The following is a 23,818-nucleotide window of genomic DNA, read 5'->3' as shown; positions in this document are numbered from 1 at the left end:
GGGTAGAGTGGTCAAGGGTAGAGGGGTTTAGGGTAGAGAGGTTTGGGTATAGGGTAGAATGATTCAGGGTAGAGGGGTTTAAGGTAGAGGGGTTTAGGGTAGAGGGATCATGGGTAGAGTGGTCAAGGGTAGAGGGGTTTAGGGTAGAGGGATCATGGGTAGAGTGGTCAAGGGTAGAGGGGTTTAGGGTAGAGAGGTTTGGGTATAGGGTAGAATGATTCAGGATAGAGGGGTTTAAGGTAGAGGGGTTTAGGGTAGAGGGGTTTAAGGTAGAGAGGTTTGGGGTAGAGGGGTTTAGGGTAGAGAGGTTCAGGGTAGAGGGGTATAGGGTTGAGGGGTCTAGGGTAGATGGGTTTAGGGTAGAGTGGTCAAGGCTAGAGCGATTTAAGGTAGAGAGGTTTGGGGTAGATGGGTTTAGGTCAGAGGGGTTCAGGGTAGAGGGGTTCAGGGTAGAGGGGTTGAGGGTAGAGGGGTTGAGGTTGTAGGGGTCCAGGTCAGAGGGGTTCAGGGTAGAGGGGTTCAGGGTAGAGGGGTTGAGGGTAGAGGGGTTGAGGGTGTAGGGGTCCAGGTCAGAGGGGTTCAGGGTAGAAGGGTTCAGGGTAGAGGGGTTGAGGGTGTAGGGGTCCAGGTCAGAGGGGTTCAGGGTAGAGGGGTTCAGGGTAGAGGGGTTCAGGGTAGAGGGGTTGAGGGTGTAGGGGTCCAGGGTAGAAGGGTTCAGGGTAGAGGGGTTCAGGGTAGAAGGGTACAGGGTAGAGGGGTTCAGGTCAGAGGGGTTCAGGGTAGAGGGGTTCAGGGTAGAAGGGTTCAGGGTAGAGGGGTTCAGGGTAGAAGGGTCCAGGTCAGAGGGGTTCAGGGTAGAAGGGTTCAGGTCAGAGGGGTTCAGGGTAGAAGGGTTCAGGGTAGACGGGTTCAGGGTAGAAGGGTCCAGGTCAGAGGGGTTCAGGGTAGAAGGGTTCAGGGTAGAGGGGTTCAGGGTAGAAGGGTACAGGGTAGAAGGGTCCAGGTCAGAGGGGTTCAGGGTAGAAGGGTTCAGGGTAGATGGGTTCAGGGTAGAAGGGTCCAGGTCAGAGGGGTTCAGGGTAGAAGGGTACAGGGTAGAGAGCTTTAGGGTAGAGCGGTTTAGGGTAGAGGGGTCCAGGATGCTACGTTCTTCCACCTCAGTGCACCTCAGCAGTCATGCGGGCGACAGCGCCTCGCCCGGCCTCTCGCGCTCCTTCCTCTCGGCTCGCTCCACGTCCATGACGGTGAAGAGCGACTCCTTGACCATGTCGGGGCTGACCGAGGCCTTCCGGACCTCCCGGTAGCCGGCAGGGAGGGGCTTCTTGGTGAAGGCCTCGGCCAGGGCCCTCTTGAACTCGGGGTCGGGACAGAACAGGTACTCGTACAGGGCTCCCGCCAGGACTCCGCCCAGCACTGGCCCCACCCAGTAGACCTACAATGCACACACACAGCAGTGTTGGTTTGACAGCAAATTTTGATTGAGTTTTAGTCATAGTCTTTTGAATAAAATGTCATTTAGTTTGAGTCATAATTTAGTCACCTGAAAAGTATCAGTTTTAGTCTAATTTTAGTCGACTAAATATCATAAGATTTTAGGTGACTAAATCTACAGTTGATTTAGTCAACTAAAATGTATTTCGGCAGGTCTTGATGGCATCGTAATGAATGATTTTACCCTTGGTTGCGTGCTGAAAATAACAGATCTACAAGCTCACAATGCGTCGCAGACGCAACACCGGAGAGCAACCAGACATAAAATGACTCTCTTCTCCACTAGTCCCTCCCTAACGTTTTTGTCTAGTTTTTATTTTATTGACGAAATTGTCAATAATTTAGTCTTAGTCTTAGTCATCACAGCTTAGTTTTTCTTTCGTTTTCGTCAGTGAAGAAAACGCAGTCGACAAACATTTTTTGTCAGAGTTTTAGTCGACGAAATCAACACTGACACACACACGCGCACGCACGCACGCACACACACACACACACACACACACACACACACACACACACACACACACACACACACACACACACACACACACGCACGCACACACCGTCTTAGCTGTCCATCGTGTACGATGATGATTGCAACTGTCAGATCGCAGTTACTATCAAAACCTTCCCCGGCTGTCAGTCTGTCTGTCTTTCTGTCTGTCAGTCACACATCACACGTCACACTTTTGCCCAACTAACATCTCCGCCACCGTTGCCCCTATCCATGCACACACACTCCTTGGCTGCCAAAGCCCTTGTTTCTCACATGGCCCTCTTCTAGCGCCACCATGAGGTAACCATAATTTTCAATGATCTACTATAGCGTTTGCAAAAACAAAATATCGTACAGTTTTGGCTTTGGATCGTATCATTTTAAAATGCAGATAATCTGTATCGAATAGTTTTGCAATGCAAATAATTGATTGTATGGAAACTAAGTATTTGTGCCTTGTATTTGGCAAAAATAAAAAAAGAGAGAAAAAGAGTGTATTTTGGTCTATCTATAAATGTGTGTACTCTCTATGTTCATGTCAAAGTGCGGTTTTGTCCATTTGTGTTGAAATATAATGTGTTTACTTATTTACAGTATATCCATAATAGATTTTTGGCATGTTTCGCTCAGATTTAATGTCTTTGCTAAATAGTTACTATATCGATTTTAAACCATTGAATCAAATCGTATCGTATCGCCATGGCCCATGAATGACCAATATCGTCCATGTATCGTATATCGTCAAACATGTATTGTGAAGCGTATCGTATCGCTATCAAAATGTATCGTTGCACCCCTATTAATTACCATTTCCCTCCATGTATCTACCCTCCTGCACACTCTTATCAGTTCCTGTGTATTAGTTTTTCAAGGTACGGATATTTTTGCTAAACATCCTCTTCAGTGATAGGCAGGGTTGTCGCACCAAATTCTGGGCCCTGAGTACACGGGTTCGCTTGAATTATTTAGTGCTTTAACTATTGAAAAATAGCAGATATACCGTACATGCTCACACTGTGAGCTTGTAGATCTGCAGTTTGTGCAAGGCTTTGAATATTTCAAATCCTTCTAAGGTTTTTTGAAAAACCCATGTTTCTATGTTAGTGGTGCTCAAACTTTTTAATTCGAAGGACCCCTCAAAATATTTATTTCCAGGGACCCCCCAGAAGCAAATTTTAGTTACAAATGTTTGCTTAAAAAATACATACATTCAAAGATTTGCACTCATTTTCACGACTTTTCAAAAATAGCAGATCTACAAGCTTGTATATCTGCTATTTTTCAATAGTTAAAGCATAAAATAATCAAGGCCCCTCCACCTTGTGCCCTAGTAACTCAGTCCCACTTTTACCCCCCTTGTCATCAGTTCCTATATATTCGTTTTTCGAGATACATATATTTTTACTAAACATCCTCTTGTTTACAGTGATAGGAAGTCTTCAAGCATCTTATGACACTACACAAATAACTAGATGACACAAGTGGCTGGTTTGGTGACATGAGATATCGTGCACACATGCGCTCGTCTAATTTATGTTCTCAGAAGCAGCGCTGTAGTGAGGAAGCTGTCGGATAGTCACAGTAAATCATGATCTTTATAATTAGAATGGAAACAGACATGTGATCCATGTCCAGACAGAGGTCACATCCTGTGTTCGGGTCCATTAGGAACCCCCTCCAGCAGGGGTTGTAGCCCACTGTTCGACCCCCCAGAAGTCTGGCTGATCAGTTACCAGTGTTGTAAAGTAACTTCGTACATGTACTTAAGTACAATTTTGACGAATTTGTACTTTACTAGAGTGTTTACAGTTTCCAATGCTTTTACTTCTACTCCACTACATCTCGGATCCAAATATTGTACTTTTACTCCACTACATTTATGTGAAAGGTATAGCTTGTAGATCTGCTATTTCCAAAAAATGTTTGCATACATTTGAAAATTTGAAATGACACATTCTGCATAATGAGTACTTTTACTTTTTGTACTTTAAGAACATTTTGATATCAAGTTACTTTATAGATTATGATTTTGATTACAAAACCTACATTAACTACTTCAGCCCTGCTAACATTTCGGCCATTTGAAAATCAAGCGCACAATGTGTCACCTTACAAGCACCGTGAGCATGTCGATGTGCTATTATCAAGATCTTTATTCGTTTTATGCATTTGACGACTTGCTACTTTTGGTCCTTTAAGTAGGCCTACATTAATAGCAAATCTTTTGTAGTTTTACTCAAGTAAATGTTGAATTCCAGACTTTTATTTGTAACAGTGTTTCTACATTGCTGTATTGATACTTTTACTTAAAGGAGTAGTTCACCCCAAAATTACTTTTTTTTCTATTGATTACTCACCCCATGGAGACTTCAATAATATTTTTATAAGACAATAATTTGATTACAATAAATATACCCCCATTGATTCGGGATGGGGACCCAAATGCATTTGGGTCCCCATCCGGAATCAATGGGCCTACAAAGAGTTTCCTCAAATCATTGGCTTCGGAATGCGACAAAAACAAAATAATTTTATTGAACTCAAGTCTCCATGGGGTTGAGTAATCAATTGAAAAAAAAGTCCTTTTGGGGGTAAACTACTCCTTTAAGTAATGAAATTGAAGTACTTTTTCCACCACTGGTGACCAGTGATGAGGTAGATGGGAGCCTAGAACTGTCCACAGCCCTCCTCTGGGGAACCAGTTGACAGAAATGACGCCGTCTTATAATGAGAATTAGTAGGTTAAAGGACAACTTTCTTTGTGTTCATATTTTAGATCAGGGGTGGGCAACTACGATGCATGGAGAGGGCCACTATATTTTCACACTCACTCCAGAGGGTCACAATGAATACACAGTCGCATGCGCACAACACTTGTCCACCGTCTGTTACCTCGTCCGGACGGGGACAACAAGAAAGAGCGGCTGCCTCTCAGTTGACCATGTATGTTTTAGATTGTAATGAAAAGATAATTGCTTTCTATCATTTTAGCGATTTTAACCATTTCGATATCAGCCAGTGGGGGCATGCGTACAAGTGTCTAATATGTATTTTTAAGCACATTCCCAAGATGCACCATGTTACTGTAAAGAGTAAAAGTCTGTAATCCTTAATTCACTTGATAAAAAGTACAAAAGTATTGGTATCAAAATGTACTTAAAGTACCAAAAGTCGAAAGTAGTCTTCGTACAGCATATCCCATTTCACAAATTTTAAATGCAAACAATGAATACAAATATTTTGGGAATAGCCGATCTGCAAGATAAGTAAGTAAGTAAGTCAAGATCACAATGCGCCTCGGTCTGACGCATCAGCTATTTTTCAAATGGCCGAAATGTACAGGGCTGAAATGGTTTGATTAATTAGTAATAATAATAATCGAAATCTACAAAGTAACAAGCAACTTAAGTTTTCAAATAATTGTAGTGGGGTAAAAGTACAATATTTGCCTCTGAGATGTATTTGAGTAAATGTACATAGTTACTTTACACCAGGGACGTGCAGAGAATGTTAGAGAGGCAGGGGCTCAATGTCTAAAGGGGCCTTTTGGTGAAAATATATATTTTCGGTATTTGATACCACACTGAATTAAGCATAATCAAGTGAATACTGGGATTTCTACCCAGTGAGGGCAATGATTTCAACATAAGATGCTGCAATCAAGTTCAGGAGAGTTTGGACAAGGCAATTCTCTTGAAGGCTGGTATGGCATGGGTAGTAAAAACTGCATTCAAGATCTGGAGAGGGCACTTTTTACAGATCGATAAAAGGGCAGGGGCTCAAGCCCCCTTTGATGTATATGTGTGCACGTGCCTGCTTTCCAAAAGTTTTAGCCTGTGATCCAAAAGAGAAATTAAACATTTGCCCAGGACCCAAACTAGTGAAAACAGCAAAGCAACGCATTGTGAGCTTAAACATTTGTGTTCTAATTTATGGAATTTCTACGATTTATCTTTGATTTCTTCATGAAATTACTGAAATATATATATATATATATATATATATAATATATATATATATATATATATATATATATATATATATATATATATATATTTTTTTTTTTTTTTTTTTTTTTTTTTTGTATTTCTAAATACTAAGAATTGAAAATCTAAAAGTAGGAAACAAAAACCAAAGGGACCCACTGTTTGGGAACCAGTGCCAGTGGTTCTCAACCAGTGGGTCGGGACCCCCAGGGGGTTCCCCAAAATAATTTGGGGGGGTCCCCAGATGATTAACTTAATGTGCAACATTGTTTTCTCACTCAACAGTAAACAAACCAATATAAAGTTTAATTGTATGGAGGGTATTGGCATGTTTCTAAAGTGACAATTTAAAGATGTTTTAATAGATCTAAAATGACAACTTTGGCCAAATTGTCAAATATTAGAGGCAGAAATTGTGAAAATAGCAGATCTACATGCTCACAGCGCCTCGAGTTGCGAGGCCTTGTGAGCATGTAGATCTGCTATTTTCACAATAGAACCATGTTATACAAAATCTAATGCCTCAACTTTTAGTGCTCGTCAGGGTGAGGGGGACCCCAGTTCAAATATGATTATTATGGGGGTCGCAGCCTGAAAAGGTTGAGAACCCCTGCCTTACACCACTGCATGCTCACGTGTGTGCTCAGAGTGCTTACCCAGTGGTTGTCCCAGCTCCAGGTGACCATGGCAGGGCCCAGGGAACGCGCTGGGTTCATGCTGGCTCCAGTGTAGGGGATCTGAGGGGAAACACAATACCACACACTGCAATGATTATTTACTCTTGACACATGGAGTGCCTAAGACGTCCAGGGACGTTTTAACTGGTTACCATGGTAACCAATAGCCAGCACGCTACGGGCAGGAGTGAGGGGAATAATGTAGTCAGGATATCCTCTCTGCCATTCACTTGTATTCATAACGGCTGCAGAAAAATGTATCTTATATTTATATATCTTTTCCCATATCTCGGATTCTTTCCCCTTTTCTATGGACCATAACCTAAGCACAGGTCATCGCGGCATGGACGAAAATATAGCTGTAAGACTAAAGGCCCATTCCCACTGGGCCAGATAACAGATAAAAAAAAGTCTCTTTCTCCAGATATTTTTCCATTCAAAGTGGATGGTAGATACAGAAAAAATATATATATCTGCCACAGATATTTCTTTTATCTGTGGCAGATTTTTTTTTAATCTGCTGTCAAAATCATTGCTGAATTTATTTAGACGAGTGAGCGGCTCTTACTCGGTCAACTGGCGGCCCGGGGGCCATCTCAAAACGTCAGCTTGTAGATCGGCTATTTTTGATATTTTTGACTCTGTATGCATTGTGGCCCTCTGGAGTGAGTGTGAAAATATAGTGGCCCTCTCCATGCATCGTAGTTGCCCACCCCTGATCTAAAATATGAACACAAAGAAAGTTGTCCTTTAACCTACTAATTCTCATTATAAGACGGCGTCATTTCTGTCAACTGGTTCCCCAGAGGAGGGCTGTGGACAGTTCTAGACACCCGTCCCTACACTTCATGGTGAGGGCTGAGGGGCAGGAACTTTAGCCCCCTGCCCCGCCCGTGAACCCCCGGACTGCATTCCCCTGAGTTCAACCACTTCCACAGCTTCCCCTGATGTGCTGCTCCAACCCACTCCACACCCTGCCACACACAGCACTGGCATGCAGACAGATGCACAGTCATGCGTATGTGCTGGTGAAAACCCCGGACACACGAGCCCCCAACGTGTTCGCACCTCCCTGGCACCCTCTGTAGGGGGTAACCTCAAATAAGCAACAAGGAGGGCTAGATCAGGGGTTCAAAAAAGATGTCCCATATGCCAAGGACCCCCAAATAGCCAGACCCCTGGCTGTTGTGGGGCCCCTTGTTGCGAAATGACTATTCTCGCTTTTTCTGAGAATGGGTAACACCAGGGAGACGTTCAATGGGCCCACACACGCACGGAAGACTGACAGACAGACTTGTGGGTAGCATCCATGAGGTAATAGTCTAGATCAGTGTTTCCCAAACCTTTTTCCGAGGGACCTTTTTTTTTTAGATGAAAAATGCAGGGGACCCATTTTTAAGGTGAAAAACCAGGTGGTCCGCAGACCACCGTTCCCTTGAATATGTATACCCTAAAAAAAATATCTAGAAACAACACTGCAACCAGCATCATTGGATACAAATAATCCTAATTCCTAGTGGTTTCTGTCCTGACTGCACAGTCCTGCCTGTCAGTCGGACATAGCAGAGCGAGTGGACATCAAAGGAATGCAGCGGCTGCAACAAGCTTGTTAATAAATGGCCGAGTGAAAACAGAGGAAATGTTTTGACGACCCAATGGCAATTGAAATGTCCTAGATCAAAAACAACCCAGTATTGCTCCTGTGTCTGCTCCGAGTCTGCACTGCAGGCAGTGAGAGCGGGTCACACTGCTGCATCACAGAATGTCATGTGGATTTGTCACTGGAACCAAACAATGCTACCTAACACCATGTACACACTTTCATCTTACGCCTCCTTTTGGGTTTGGTCATCATTTAACAGCAGCAGCAGCAGCAGCAGCAGAAGCAGAGATGTATCCATTTTTCTGCAGCCAGGATGAATACAATTCAATGGCCGAACGGAAGTCGGCGGAAGTGGCTTTCGCGAGGCGTCATGGGAAGCTAGCGGTAGCTAGCCCCTTTGAAAATGCTGAGAGAACAACGTCCAGACCGGCGTGAACAAGCACTCACCGCAAACATGTGTCCGATGGACACGGACAGGCCGATGGCCAGGGCGGCGGAGCCCTTCAGGTCGCCGCGTCTGGAGTCGCACGTGGCAAACACGGTGAAGACCAGCTCAAAGGTGATGAAGAGCTCAACCACCAGAGCATGACCTGCCGAGATGCTGCTGTTCACCTGAAAGAAAAGGAAAAGAAACGCTCAGTGTTGTAAAAAGTACTCACATTTTACACTTAAAGGAGCTATAGTCAACTTTTTTTGTCAGGCTGACACTTTGTTTACATTATAGTCTATTCTTTGATAGTGTTAGACTAGGATGTAAACAAAGTGTCAGCCCGACAATGGCCAAAATGATTATTTTATCATTATTTTACACTTTTTTTGGTCATTTTTGAACAGAAACACAGAAACACAAGCTTATTTTTTTATAAAATATTTTCGAAACATTATTTTTTATTTTAGCATCCGTTTTTCAAGAAAAGGTTAGCTCCTTTAAGTAAAAGTATCAATACAGCAATGTAGAAATACTCCGTCACAAGTAAAAGTTCAGAATTCTAAATGTACTTGAGTAAAAGTATGAAAGTATTGGCATCAAAATGTACTTAAAGTACCAAAAGTATAAGTACAAAATGTTTGAAAATAGCCGATCTACAAGCTCACAACGCGTCGCATCGCGACACATTGTGAGCTTGTAGATAGGCTATTTTCAAATAGTCATGTAGTGGTTAAAGTGGTTAATGTATGTTTGATAATATTATAAGTTATATCTGCAAAGTAACTAGTAAGTAAGTTTTCAAATAAATGTAGTGGAGTAAAAGTACAATATTTGGATCCCAGATGTAGTGGAGTAGAAGTAAAAGTATTGGAAATACTCATGTAAAGTACAAATACCTCAAAATTGTACTTAAAGGGCCTACACCATGCTTTTAAAACTATATTTTTTGTATAAATATATGCTCAAAATTGAGTCTTAGACAGGTCTTAACCCTCAAACACACACTCTGACCATTCCTTTTGTTTCTACTAGCTGTCCTATAATTAGGCTCTCAAGCTGCAATACCAAAACGGCCTTTGTTTGCTCAGGGGCGCATCTAGTGGGGTTTTTTCCTCTCCTCTCCAACGTTGACAACAAATATATTGGGCCAATTAAAAATAGGATAATGTTGCAGCTCTGATTATAGCCTACTAGCCTATGTTGTATGATATAAGCCTACTGTCAAATGACACAGAACAGTAAGCCAGCTGCAGATGGAGGTGGAGGCTAAGCAAGTTAGAAACAAATGAGGGGCTGGGTTTACAACAGTAGCTCAGGTTTTTACCTGAAGGGCGGGGGGGGGGGGGGGGGGGGGGGGGAATCACGTCAAACCTCACAAAAGGTTACTTCTGTATTGTTGGTAATGTAGAACTTAGCATGCTCTCTGTGAACCTGCAGGGTTAACGGAGGTGGGAGGGCTGATCTCTGCAGGCATGTGCACACATAGACATAAAGGGGGCTTGAGCCCCTGCCCTTATATTTGTCTGTAAAAAATGCCTCTCCAGACCATAAATACAGTTTTTACTATGGTGAAAGAGAGGCAAATGCCCTCTTTCCATGCCATATACCCGAAGGCATGCAGCATTCAATAGAATTGCCTTGTCCAAACTCTCCTGAACTTGAATGCAGCATCTTATGTTGAAAGAATTGCCCTCACTGTGTATACATCCTTGCTGTACACCCACATCTCCAGTATTGACTTGATTATGCTTAGTTCAATGTGGTTTCACGCACCGAAAATAGCAGACCTCCAAGCTCACAATGCGTCACAGCGCAACGCATTGTGAGCTTGGAGGTCTGCTATTTTCGGTGCTTTCACCAAAAGGCCCTTTTGGAAATTTCAGCCCCTGCCTAAAATTCTCTGCACGTCCCTGGATCTCTACATCAGGCAAAACTGTCAGCCAGCTCATTTAATTTATAATTAATTATTATCATAGTGAAATTGCAATTACGTATTATACTGGAAGATATTTGTATTGTCATGGGCCACGGTTGTTGTGCCACAACATTACTTACCTTAGAGAAAACAAACCTAGACATGACACAAGTCGTTATGTTGTATATCAGGTCGCACTTGTCATTTTCTTTAGCATAACAAAGAATAATAAATGACACCTCTCCTGTAAAAAAATAGCAGATCTACAAACTCGTAGCGTGGCACCAGAGTGGCAACCACTCGGTGCCACGCTACCATCTCGTAGATCTGGTATTTTTGAATAGCCCAACATATAAAATAAAGGTTGCTTTTTTATTTATTTTTTATTTTTTTTTACAACAAGGGTTTATATTTTAGATAGTCATTAGAGACAAGAAAAGATGAGTGTTAAAAAATCATTTACTTATTTCTATTTTTTCACTGAAACAATAGAAAGCAGTAAATTAATCCATTTTAACACTAATATTTTCTTTTCTCTAATTACAATCTAAACGAATCTTTGAAAAGTTTGAAGTGGCATTTCTTCCTCGGCCTAGTGGGAATGTGTGTGCACAATTTCACAAAAATTGCACGCTGTGTTCGTGATTTGAGGCATTTTGTTCAAAACTGACCAATCTTACAAACTTTGAAAGCCAATCTCAGCCAATCAGGATGGAATATGGACAATCAGACAGATCCATGTCAATCACATGACTGTAGAGATACTGTCTACCGATTTGCGTGATTTTCGGACAAAATCTGTAGGAGTACTGTCCAAAAAGTAGTTTTGCACAAATTGACCTCCTGGTGGCGCTAGAACAGGCCCATGTGAAAAATGTGGGGCAGAGGTTCTGAATTGGCATCCAGGGAGTGCGTGTGCTCATTTTGGCAGCGACCGGAGGGCCAACGGCGACTGAGATTAGCTGGTAACAAACTGGAGGACACACCGACGCACGGCGAAAACATACTCTCCCCCAAGCCTTCGGCTGGTGGAGACAAATATGAACCCTTGTTGTAAAAAAACAAAGTCGTCCTTTAAAGCAGGGATGTGCTGGCCATTGGGAAAAGCGGGACAACTCCCAAATGACCGGTTCATTCCTGGCCAGTCCAGGCCGGCCATAAGGAAAAAATAAAATGTCGGCCTTCGTTCCATGTTGGGGGCTGGGCGGCCAACAAAGTAAATCGTCACTGTCGGGCAGAAACCGCGTTTCTCCAAGTTTCAAATGTGTACATTTTTTCGCAAAGCAAAGCCCTACTTCATCATACAAGGCTGTCGCACAAAAGTGGTGAAAACAGCAGATCTACAAGCACACAACGCCTCGCGATGCGAGGCGTTGTGTGCTTGTAGATCGGCTGTTTTCACTAGTTAAAATCATTTTTAAAATGATAAATACAAAACAAACGGTTTTGGACATATAAGGTTTCCACCCGACAACGACGAAATATAACTCATGTAATTGGCCCACTGGCTTGTCACTTGTCATGATCTGAAATGGCAAAGTAGCAGCAGCAATGAGGGCCTCTCCAACTCTTTTTCCCGGGCTGAATCAGGGGCCCAGCACGTCCCTGCTTTAAAGTGGTTCAAATCTAAAGCAACACAGATGCTTTCCAGGGTCTAAAATGGGTCTAAAGACATCCTCTCTCACCGCGGTGACTCCCATGCCGCCTCGGACAGAGCTGGGCGTGACGCCCAGGAGGATGGCGGCTCCGGTCACGGCGCCCAGGCACTGTGCCAGCAGGTAGAAGAGGCCCTTGGCCAGGCTCAGCTTCCGGGTCACCACCATGGCGGCGGTGACGGCCGGGTTGACGTGCGCGCCGCTGACGTGGCCGAAGCACTGCACCATGGTGGCGATGCTGAGGCCGAAGCACAGCGAGATCAGCACCAGGTCGGCCGCCGGGGGGCGCTGTTCTGCACCTGCGGCGGCGGAAAGTGATTATAAGTACATTTACTTTAGGGTCAGTTTCCATGTAGCCATGCAGTTGCCATCATTTTTTGGGAAAATTAAGAAGAAGAAAAAAGTAATTGAAAAAACACAGCCAGCTCACGTATTAGGAGGGTAATATGAGTCACCAGAAAAAGGAACGGGTGTTTTCAATTAATCACATTAATCTATCATGGTGAAAATGGAGTTTGAAGTTACAATGGGTTTGTATAGGAAGGGGGTGTGTCTGATTAAATAAATATGAAATATCTAAATATGAAATATCCCCTTAAAGGTATATTCAGTGATTGTATTTCATTCAAATAGAAATATAATTGGTACATTTTCCATTCATTTTCCTCACTAGAATGTGTGCTAACCATAGAAGGACTTCCACCATGGCCTGTGTTACGACGAGCATAGCTAGATTCGGTTTTCAGAGCTGGCCAGCCAGTCCTTGACCAATCAGGGTAGAGTATGGCCATAGTTATGTTATGATGCTTAGTTATGATGGTCAAATGAAAAGTTTTGAGAACCACAGTCGCTCTGAATTAAGAACGTCTGCTAAATGCCTAGATTGTAAACTACTGAACTCATTAAATGCCACAGTCTTGTAGTAAATCAGTATTATATACATATCCTGAAGCTGGAGACGTAGGCCTACCGATATTCAGTGATTGGGTCTAATGATCAAAACGAGAACATTATAATGGTGTAAAAGATCTATAACAAACTAAACATTTCCACGCTGTAAGGCCAGTAAGGGACAAGATGACCCCCGGCCACTTTCATTATCACTGAATACACCTTTAAGCAGGGACGTGCTGGCCATTGGGAAAAGCGGGCCAACTCCCGAACGGCCAGTTCATTCCCGGCCGGTCCAGGCCGGCCATTAGAAAAAAGAAAAAAAAGGCCTTTATTCCATTTTGGGGTCTGGGCGGCCAACAAAGTATCGTATCTCCAAGTTTCAAATGTGTACATTTATTTCGCAAAGCAAAGCCCTGCTTCATCATACAAGGCCGTTGCACAAAAGTAGTGAAAACAGCAGATCTACGAGCACACAACGCCTCGCACCGCGAGGCGTTGTGTGCTTGTAGATTGGCTGTTTTCACTAGTTTAAATCATTTTTTAAATGAGAAATACAAAACAAACGGTTTTGGACGCACAAGGTTTCCACCTGACAACAACGAAATATAACTCATGTAATTGGCCCACTGGCTTGTCACTTGTCATGATCTGAAATGGCAAATCTTTGAGTAGCAGCAGCGCTATAGAGAGAGATCTCTCTCTCTATAGCGCGCAATGAGGGCCTCTGCAACTCTTTTTCCCGGGCTGAATCAGGGGCCCAGCACGTCCCTGCCTTTAAGTGTATTTTTCTCCCCAGCAGTGCTGACCTGTGGCGGCGCCCCAGTTGATGGTGGAGCCCAGGCTGAGCAGGACAAACAGCATCATGGCCAGGAACTCCGCGGCCACGCAGCGCCAGAACTCCTGCGTCCACACACCCTTGAAGGCAGCCATGAGCGCCCGTGGCCGTCGCGCACGTACTACTGTTCTGGGCCAGCAGGGGGAGACAGGGCACGCACGCTGGGACCAGCAACTCCTATACAGGAGGAGACGACAACACAAGCACGGTTAATCGGGAGATAAGCGACCGTCACGTTGCATACACAAACTTTAGAAGGCAATGGCAGCCAATCAGGAGGGAATATGGGAAATGGGACAGATCCATGTTGAAGACATGACTTTAGAGGTACTGTGTACCGCTTCGCGTGATTTTAGGACAAAATCTGTAGGAGTAGTGTCCAAAAATGTGTTTAGCAAGAAGAGGGCCATGTGAGAAATGAGGGGTGGATGTTGTGGTTTGGCAGCCAAGGAGAGTGTGTGCAAAGTTTGGCATGGATAGGGGCAACGGTGGAGGAGATATGAGTAGGGCAAAAGTGTGACGTGACGTAAAAGTGGACAGACTGACAGACTGACAGCCGGTGGTTTTGATAGTAACTGTGACCTGACGGTGCAAAGAACATAGGCTGGACTTTTTGCTGTGCACACACACTTCCTGGATGCCAATTCAGAACCTCTGCCCCACATTTTTTACATGGGCCTGTTCTAGTGCCACCATCAGGCCGATTTTTTGCAAAACTCATTTTTGGACAGTACTCCTACAGATCATTTCCAAAGATCACGCAGATCAGTGCTCAGTATTTCTATGGTCAAGGGCAGGGATGTCAAACTCAGATGCACAGGGGGCCAACATTTTAAAAATAGTACAAGTCGAGGGCCGGACTGGTTCAATGTTTATTCAAACGCGGGCTTGTGGTCAGGGGCCCTCGATACGCGCCTATGCACTAGCAGTGCATTGTGGGACTTGTAGTATTATGGTGGTGCGTGTGTAACAGAGTGACACACTGCCTCAGCCTGATGGCATCAAAAGTCTAATATCTCCCCCAGTCCATAAAGATATCCCTTTGGTCTGATGGGTGAGATGTTGGACTTTCATACAAATCCCAGGCATTGTTGTGCAATATACCAGTGGCCAGTGGGCCAGTTCTAATAGTAATTAAATATCATCCTGCGGGCCGAAGATAATTCAATCACAGGCCTGATTTGGCCACCGGGCCTTGAGTTTGACATATGTGGTCAAGGCGGATCTCTCTGATATTTCATAATTGCCTAAAATTGGCTTCCAAATTTTGCAGGATTGGTCCGTTTTGAACATAATGGCTCAAATCATGAATACAGCGTGCCATTTACGTGACATTTTTCCACTAAGTCGAGGAACAAATGCCACTCTTTTCACATTGGCCTATTATAGCGCCACCAGCAGGTCAACTTCAGCAGAACAAAGGGCCTCAACTCATGAATACATCCAATTGCTGTTACAGGCACAAGAAGACATGGCACCCTTTTCCCTTTGGCGTTTTATAGCACCACCAGGAGGCCACAATAACATACCTGACCTGGCGGAGTCCTGTGCTCGGAAGAGCACTTCTAGTTGTGACCGTAAGGTCGCAGTTACTATCAAAACCTCCACCGGCTGTCAGTCAGTCTGTCAGTCAGTCACACGTCACACGTCACACTTTTGCCCTTCTCATATCTTCGACACCGTTGCCCCGATCCATGCCAAAATTTGCACACACACTCCTTCTTACATGGCCCTCTTCTATTGCCACCATGAGGCCGATTCTTGCAAAACACATTTTTGGACACTGCTCCTACAGATTTTGCCCTAAAATCACGCAAAGCGGTACACAGTATCTCTACAGTCATGTCAGCAACATGCGTCTGTCCCATCTAGCGCCAACATCAGGCCGATTTTTGCAAAACACATTTTTGGAAACTGCTCCTACAGATCTTGCTCTAAAATCAAGCAAAATGGTACACCGTATCTCTAAAGTCATGTCATCAACATGGATCTGTCCCATTTCCCATATTCCCTCCTGATTGGCTACCATTGCCTTCTAAAGTTTGTGTATGCGACCTGACGGTCGCTTATCTTCCGATTTAGGGAGTCTTTCTGGTTGTATTTATTTTAAAAGAGGGACAACGTCTGTTGCAATTGATGTGTGGTCCAGCCCTATGGAACGCATGGAATGCATGTGCTAATGTGCAGATCTAAAATATTGTGTTGATGACACTCATATATTAACCTTAGGAAATATTAGGTTGCAGGCACATGCATTCCACACATTACTGTACATACAGGGCTGGACCACCCATGGACAAATGACATCATCAACCTGCTACAGACACTGTCCTCCTTGAGTAAGAGATGAACTATTTATAACACCAGTAAGACTCTCTAAGTAAGGGATAATGAATGTCTCCGCGGTGAATGGCGATGTATAACAGGCCGACGGACTGATAACTCCCCGAGGCGCCAGCCGAAGGGATGTTATATATCGTCATTCACCAAGGAGCCATTCATTATCCCGCTTATTAACCGGCTACTAAATAAAATTAATAATTTGACTCAAAACTAAAAACAAAACAAAGTATTTCCCTGTTTACAGACGGCTGAAAGTGTTCCACAGGTGTTGCGCTGGGGGTCCCCCAGCGAGACACAGTCGCCTTGGAAAACAAGGAAGTGCTGATTAGATAGAATCCATTTTCTGATACTACGTTGTCTATTTCTCGCTTAAAATATATTTTAAAACATTCTTGAGAGCAAAACATTCTAAATGTCGCTGTGTGTTTGTTTACATGGCTGACATGTTGGATACAGTACAAGATTCACGCAGTGCAGCTTGACTGCAGCAGGTGCTCTGAGTCTTTGATTAGCAGCGGTCTGTTATAGAGCGGAGCGCTCTGTTATCGGGGAATATCAGACCTCTGATTTCAGCGATTGACCAATCAGAATCAAGCATTCAAACAAGCCGGGTAATAATCGGGAGATAAGAGACCGTCAGGTCGCATACACAAACTTTAGGAAATGGTAGCCAATCAGGAGGGAATGTGAGAAATGGGCCCAGATCCATGTTGATGACATGACTTTAGAGATACTGTGTACCGCTTTGTGTGATTTTAGGCCAAAATCTGTTGGAGCAATGTAAAAAAAGAATCAGCCTGATGGTGGCGCTAGAAGAGTGTGAGAAATCAGGGGCGGAGGTTGTGGTTTGCCAGCCAAGGAGTGTGTGTGCAAAGTTTGGCATGGATAGGGGTAACAGTGGAGGAGATGCAAAAGTGTGATGTTAAGGACAGACAGACAGACAGACAGACAGACAATAATTGCAGGGATCCTTTCAAGCCAATAAAACAATTATGTCGCAACAAGTAGGCTAAATAAACAATGTATCATTTGCCTATGTAGTCTTATGTCTATATGTACCATATTATGTCCCTCACACACCAGGGGTGATTGACATAGTCCTTTTATAAATATATATACAAGAAAAGATATACATTATAGTGTAATATGCCAATATCTCATTTGGCTGAACAGTTGAAACACTTTTAAACCCTTTTTATTTCATAGTTTGGTTACTGCACTTTTGATTTGTATGGCAGTATACCTGATGGCAGGCTTTTAAATAGACGCGTCATATTCAAATCTATAATTTATTGCCACTTCTATGCTGTAACAAATCCACATAAGAATTAATACCCATATTAATACATTAATAATAGATTAATGAATATGGGAAAAATGCAATAAAGGGATAGAAAATAAAATAAAATAAAAACTCAATTAATCAATGGACCAGATCGGCAGGTCAATAGTTCCTCATATGATCACTGTTTACCCTGGTTGCTTGTCTTATAGCCAGTGGGGTGAAAACAATCGACCAACTCTTAACTCACCACTATGCCGTGTAGCCTTTGACTCAATTAGCCATTTCACTGTGTGTAGACCAGAGGTCTTCAACAGGGGGTCCGGGACCCCAAGGGGGTCCTCAGAGTTACTACAGGGGGTCTGCCAAATCTTTGTGTGATCATGTTTGATCACTTGAACCCTAGCATCCCAATTCTTAGTATGGAACATTAGCCAAAAAATAGCAGATCTACAAGCTCACAACGCCTCGCACTGCGAGGCGTTGTGAGCTTGTAGATCGGCTATTTATTGGCACAGAGGTTTGGTTTAGAGGGAAAAGAAGAGCAGACTAGTAGGTATTGACAGTTAAAGTGGTTAAATATAATGAAAATACACATTAATCCAACCTACACAGATGATAGTGCTGTCAAGTCTAAACTGTATAAGAAATAATCCATGTTTTGTACATTTTTAATCTGCAACAAAATAGAGGGTATGCGCGTGACATCATCATCATACCCGGAAGTTATGCGGGAACGCCTAGTGAGTGGCAAAAAACTACTTTCTGGCCTTGACAGCCCATACATCCACACAGACAAGTCCTATCTGATTGCATTAAACAATGTTAAACAACGTTAAACTCACTTTACCACTCACTTTGCCACTCGATTTGCCACTCGATATGCCATTCACTTTATGCATGTGCATACCCTCTATTGTATACTTTATGTAGTGGGGTCCCTGCTTCATCTTTCTCTCAACTAAGGGGTCCTTGGCCTGGAAATGTTGAAGACATATGCCAAGTGGTGTGTTGTGTCAGCTATTTCTATACCGGTATGCACACTATTTTGATATGTACTGTAAATAAATCTCATTTATCCATCTGTAAGAGTAACAATATGTATATTACTCTCTGATTAAATTAATGTCACACAGACTCACAGCAGGCTGCAGGATTTTACCACTGGTGGAAAAAGTACTCAAATGTTGTAACCTACTTAAGTACAGGGGCGTCACAATGGGGGGGAAAGTGGGACTGAGTTACTAGGGCCCAAGGTGGGGCGCCTGGAATTATGCTAAAGTCGTTAAAATGTGTGCAAATCTTTGAATGTATGTTTTAAGCGAACATTTATAACTCAAATTTTGCTTCTGGGGGGTCCCTGGAAGTAAATATTTTGAGATGGGGGTCCGTGGCCAAATACCTATCATTTTGGGAGTCCTTCACATGAAAAGGTTTGAGCACCACTGACATAGAAACACAGTTAAAAAATAATAATAATAAAAAAAAGAAAATAGAAGGATTTGAAATATTCAAAGACTTTTTCACAATTTCTCAAAAATAGCAGATCTACAAGCTCTTATCTGTTATTTTTCAGATAGTTATAGCACAAAATAATGCGTAATAATGCTTTCCCAGTCTAAATGGGTGAAGAACATTCATAGGGAGCCCGCAGTGAATCCTTGTACCCAGGGCCCAGAATTTGGTGCGACACCCTGCTTAAGTTAAATATCAATACTGCACTTAAAGTACCAAAACTAAAAGTACTCATTACGTAGAATTTCCCATTTCCAAGTTTTCAAAATATACACATCCTTTGAAAATAGCAGATATATACAAGCTCACAATGTGTCGCATCGCGACACACTGTGAGCTTGTAAATAGGCTATTTTCAAAAGGCTGTAGCTTATAGATCTGCTATTTTCAAATGCATTGGTGGAATGGGGAATTCACTCTCATACTGTAGGTCAGGGGTGGGCAACTTTGTTGATGGTGAGGGCCACTATATTTCCACCTTCACTCCAGAGGGCCACAATGCATATTGCTACTTCCTACTTTGTCATTCTAGTATCTCAAACAAAAGAAGCAAAAATAGCAGATCTACAAGCTCAAAACGCATCGCAGCACGATGCGTTTTTGAGCTTGTAGATCTGCTATTTTTGCTTCTTTTGAATTGGAATCCTGAATATTTTTTTGTTCTTTTTGAATTGGAATCCTGAAATGACATTTTGATTTAATTTCAAACACATTTAGTGATACTCATGTTAACTTTATGAACCTAAATACAAATACCGGTACATTGGACATACATTTTAATACTACTATACTAGTCATTTAGCTACTATTATAGACTAACGGAATTAAAGCAGGTCATGTTTGGAATTGTAACAGCTGAAATATAATAATATATCGGTATTCCGGTATTAACTTGAGGGCCGCATTAACTGAAAATGGGTGCCGCATGTGGCCCCCGGGCCGCCAGTTGCCCATGTATGCTGTGGGTAGTTTGGTGTAGAACTCAAGTGGCTGACAGATCTTTTCTCTCATGAGAGCAACAGACAGAGCAAGTAGGCCTAGTCCTACAGTACATTCCATAACACAATGTGTGTCACACATAGGCCACACACTCTCCTGTCATTCTCCAAACTAGTTTGAATTATAATGACATTTTACACCATACATGGGCAACTGGCCCCCATCTTCACTTATGGAGACGCATTCCTGAGACAACAAATGTATTATAGTAAATTTACTAGGTGAGTGTGGAGAGGAGCTTGGACCCGAATGCGTTTGGGTCCCCATCTGGAATCAATGGGGGTAAATTTATTGAAATCCAAATATTGTCTTAGGAATGCGACAAAAACAAAAAATATTATTGAACCCAAGTCCCCAAGGTGTGAGTAATCAATAGATTGTTTTATTTTAGGGGTGAACTACTCCTTTAATGCGCCTGCAGGTTAATAACAGAATACTGATACATCATTGATTTCAGCTGTTACAATTCCAAACATGCAAACATAACCCGCTTTAATTACTTCAGTCTATAAGTAGCTTAATGACTAGTATTGTTTTGTTTTGTTTTTTTATTTTTTTTAAGCACATTTTTTAAGGTTTCTAATGCAATGTGGTCCTTTGGAGTGCGTTTGGAAATATAGTCATCAAAGTTGCTCATGCCTGTTTTAGTGGTTCTCAAATTGGATTCCAGGGACTCTGGGGGCCTTTAGGGGGGTCTAAATTGACCCTTACAAGTCTAAAAAAATCTGTATCTATCATTCAAGTTGGAGGGTAGATACAGATAAAAATAAATATCTGTGACAGATATTTGTTTTATCTGTATCTTTTTGGTTACCACCGCGCTCTGACTTGACTGGTGTGGTGTCCTTTTAGATCAACATGTATTCATAGGAGAATGGATCGCACACAGTGGCAAGAGTTGCTTTTTCTTTTTTCTTTTTTTATTACATGTCAAGACTTGCCACTGTGTGCGATCCATTCCCCTATGAATACATTTTATCTGTATCTACCATCCACTTGCATGGAAAAATATCCGGAGAAAAGCGTCTTCATCTGTTATCTGGCCCAGTGGGAATGGGCCTTTACTCTGACAGTGTATTTGGTTCCATTTGTAGGCTACACTGTCAGAGTTAAGGGGAGACCTTGAAATTTGAAGTTTTAGCTTTATACCACTAAATAGGCTATAGTGCAGTGCTTTAACCCATTTAGAACGGGTACACATTATTGTGTATCATTATTTTATGCTTTAACTATTGAAAAATACCAGATATACAAGCTCACGGTGCCGCGCTGCGAGCTTGTAGATCTGCTATTTTTGAAAAATCGTGAAAATTAAAATTTTGACCGGATTCTATAAGTGTCTTTTGAATCCTTCTAAGACATTTTGAAAAACCTATCTTTCTATGTCAGCAATCTGGCAAGCCATCATCAAAGAAAAGGTCCTTTTCACTTAACTGGAGCTCAGTTAGTCTGTTCTTGAGAGACTACTATGTCAGTAGTTCTCAAACCTTTTCATGTGAAGGACCCTCAAAATGATATGTATTTGGCCACGGACCCCCATCTCAAAATATTTAGTTCCAGGGACCACCCGGAAGCAACATTTGAGATACAAAACGTTCGGCTTTGAAAATACATATATTCAAAGATTTGCACACATTTTCGCAACTTTTTCAAAAATAGCAGATGTACAAGCTCGCAGCGCGGCACCGAGTGCCGCGCTGTGAGCTTGTATATCTGCTATTTTTCCCTGGTTAAAGCATTCAATAATTCTAGGCCTAAATTAAGGGGAGACCTTGAAATTTGAAGTTTGAGAAACACTGCTTTACACCACTGAATAGGCTATAGTGCGGTGCTAGGCCTAGAATTATTGAATGCTTTAACCAGTGAAAAATAGCAGATATACAAGCTTGTAGATCTGCTATTTTTGAAAAAGTCGTGAAAATGTGTGCAAATCTTTGAATATATGTATTTTCAAAGCGAACATTTCTAACTCAAATGTTGCTTCTGGGGGTGGTCCCTGGAACTAAATATTTTGAGATGGGGGTCCATGGCCAAATACATATCATTTTGGGGGTCCTTCACATTAAAAGGTTTGAGAACCACTGACATACCGTAGTAGTCTCTCAAGAACAGACTAACTGAGCTCCAGTTAAGTGAAAAGGACCTTTTCTTTGACGATGGCTGGCCAGATTGCTGACATAGAAACATAGGTTTTTCAAAAAACCTTAGAAGGATTCAAAAGACACTTATAGAATCGGGTCAAAATTCAAATTTTCACGATTTTTCAAAAATAGCAGATCTACAAGTTCGCAGATCTTGTATATCTGCTATTTTTAATAGTTAAAGCATAAAATAATGATACACAATAATGTGTACCCGTTCTAAATGGGTTACACACACACACACACACACACACACACACACACACACACACACACACACACGCGCACACACACACACACACACACACACACACACACACACACACACACACACACACACACACCCACACCCACACACACTTGACTTAGCCTACTTCCAATTAAAAACAAACACACAGATAGATGAGATACAAAAAGCCCATGCAGATAAGATCAGCTTTTCTTTTGTTGCTACTCTTGTTTGACACCAACCGTACAACAAAGGATTCGGTTACAATTACAAAGACATAGGCCTACAGTTGAAAACAATAGGCCTATGAAGAATAGGCCTATGAAGTTGACATGTTAACAAGAGTGATATGTAATGTAGGCCTATATTAGTTCCAAATAGAACACACACACACACACACACACACACACACACACACACACACACACACACACACACACACACACACACACACACACACACACACACACACACACAATAGCAGTGGTGTGAAGTAACTCAGTAGATTTACTTAAGCATTGGAACAATTTGGAGGTATTTGTAGCCTACTTTACGTATTTCTAATTTCCAATACGTTCTACTCCATTACATCTCGGGTCCAAATATTGTACTTTTACTCCTGTACATTTATTTGAAATCTGTAGTTACTGTATAGTTAGGCCTACTTAAATGATATTACAAAACAGACATTAATATAGCCCTATTTAATACCACGGCTAGGCTATTATAAAATTAAGAAAATAGCCGATCTACAAGCTCACAGCGCGCCACGATGCAACACATTGTGAGCTTGTAGATCGGCTATTTTCAAACATGTAGTTTTACTTTTGGTACTCTAGTACTACACTTTCGTACTTTTACTCAAGTAGCCTACATTTATAATTCCGGGCAGTTTTACTTGTATAACAGAGCTGATAGCAATTCTATATAGCAGTATTACTTTTAAATAAGTATGAAATTTGAGTAGCCTATACTTTTCTCTCCACTGCACACATATCAATAGACACAATCGTAGCCTACATTCATTCCAAACGGCAAGCATGCGCTCTGTGCCAGACACGTGCACACTGCACACATAGACATCAAAGGGGGTTTGAGCCCCTGCCCTTGGCTTTTATCCATCTGTAAAAAAGTGCCCTCTCCAGACCACAAATGCAGTTTTTACTGTGGTGAAAGAAATGCAAATGCCATCTTTCCATGCCATACCAGCAGAAGGCAGCATTCCAAACTCTCCTGAACTTGAACGCAGCATCTTATGTTGAAAGAATTGCCCTCACTGTGTAGAAATCCACGCCATTACATCTCCAGTATTGCCTTTTTTATGCTT

At 42.3% G+C, this 23,818-nt stretch overlaps 1 protein-coding gene across 1 annotated transcript; it reads right to left on the bottom strand.

Moving 5' to 3' along the window:
• Positions 1-1,174: 1,174 nt before the first annotated feature.
• LOC308303719 (aquaporin-4-like) lies at positions 1,175-14,077 on the bottom strand (the record flags this gene model as incomplete). The annotated part of the gene is made up of 5 exons (XM_080748203.1): positions 1,175-1,432; positions 6,630-6,710; positions 8,701-8,865; positions 12,284-12,546; positions 13,954-14,077. 5 exons carry the CDS (start codon positions 14,075-14,077, stop codon positions 1,175-1,177), a joined length of 891 nt encoding a protein of 296 aa, XP_080604329.1.
• Between the last annotated feature and the right edge of the window lie 9,741 nt (positions 14,078-23,818).

This window comes from Nannobrachium achirus, assembly GCF_963921795.1.
Source record: "Nannobrachium achirus genome assembly, chromosome: 1".
Lineage (NCBI taxonomy): Eukaryota > Metazoa > Chordata > Actinopteri > Myctophiformes > Myctophidae > Nannobrachium > Nannobrachium achirus.
The sequence above is the reverse complement of the archived record's forward strand: the minus strand, read 5'-3'. Positions and strand labels throughout refer to the sequence as shown.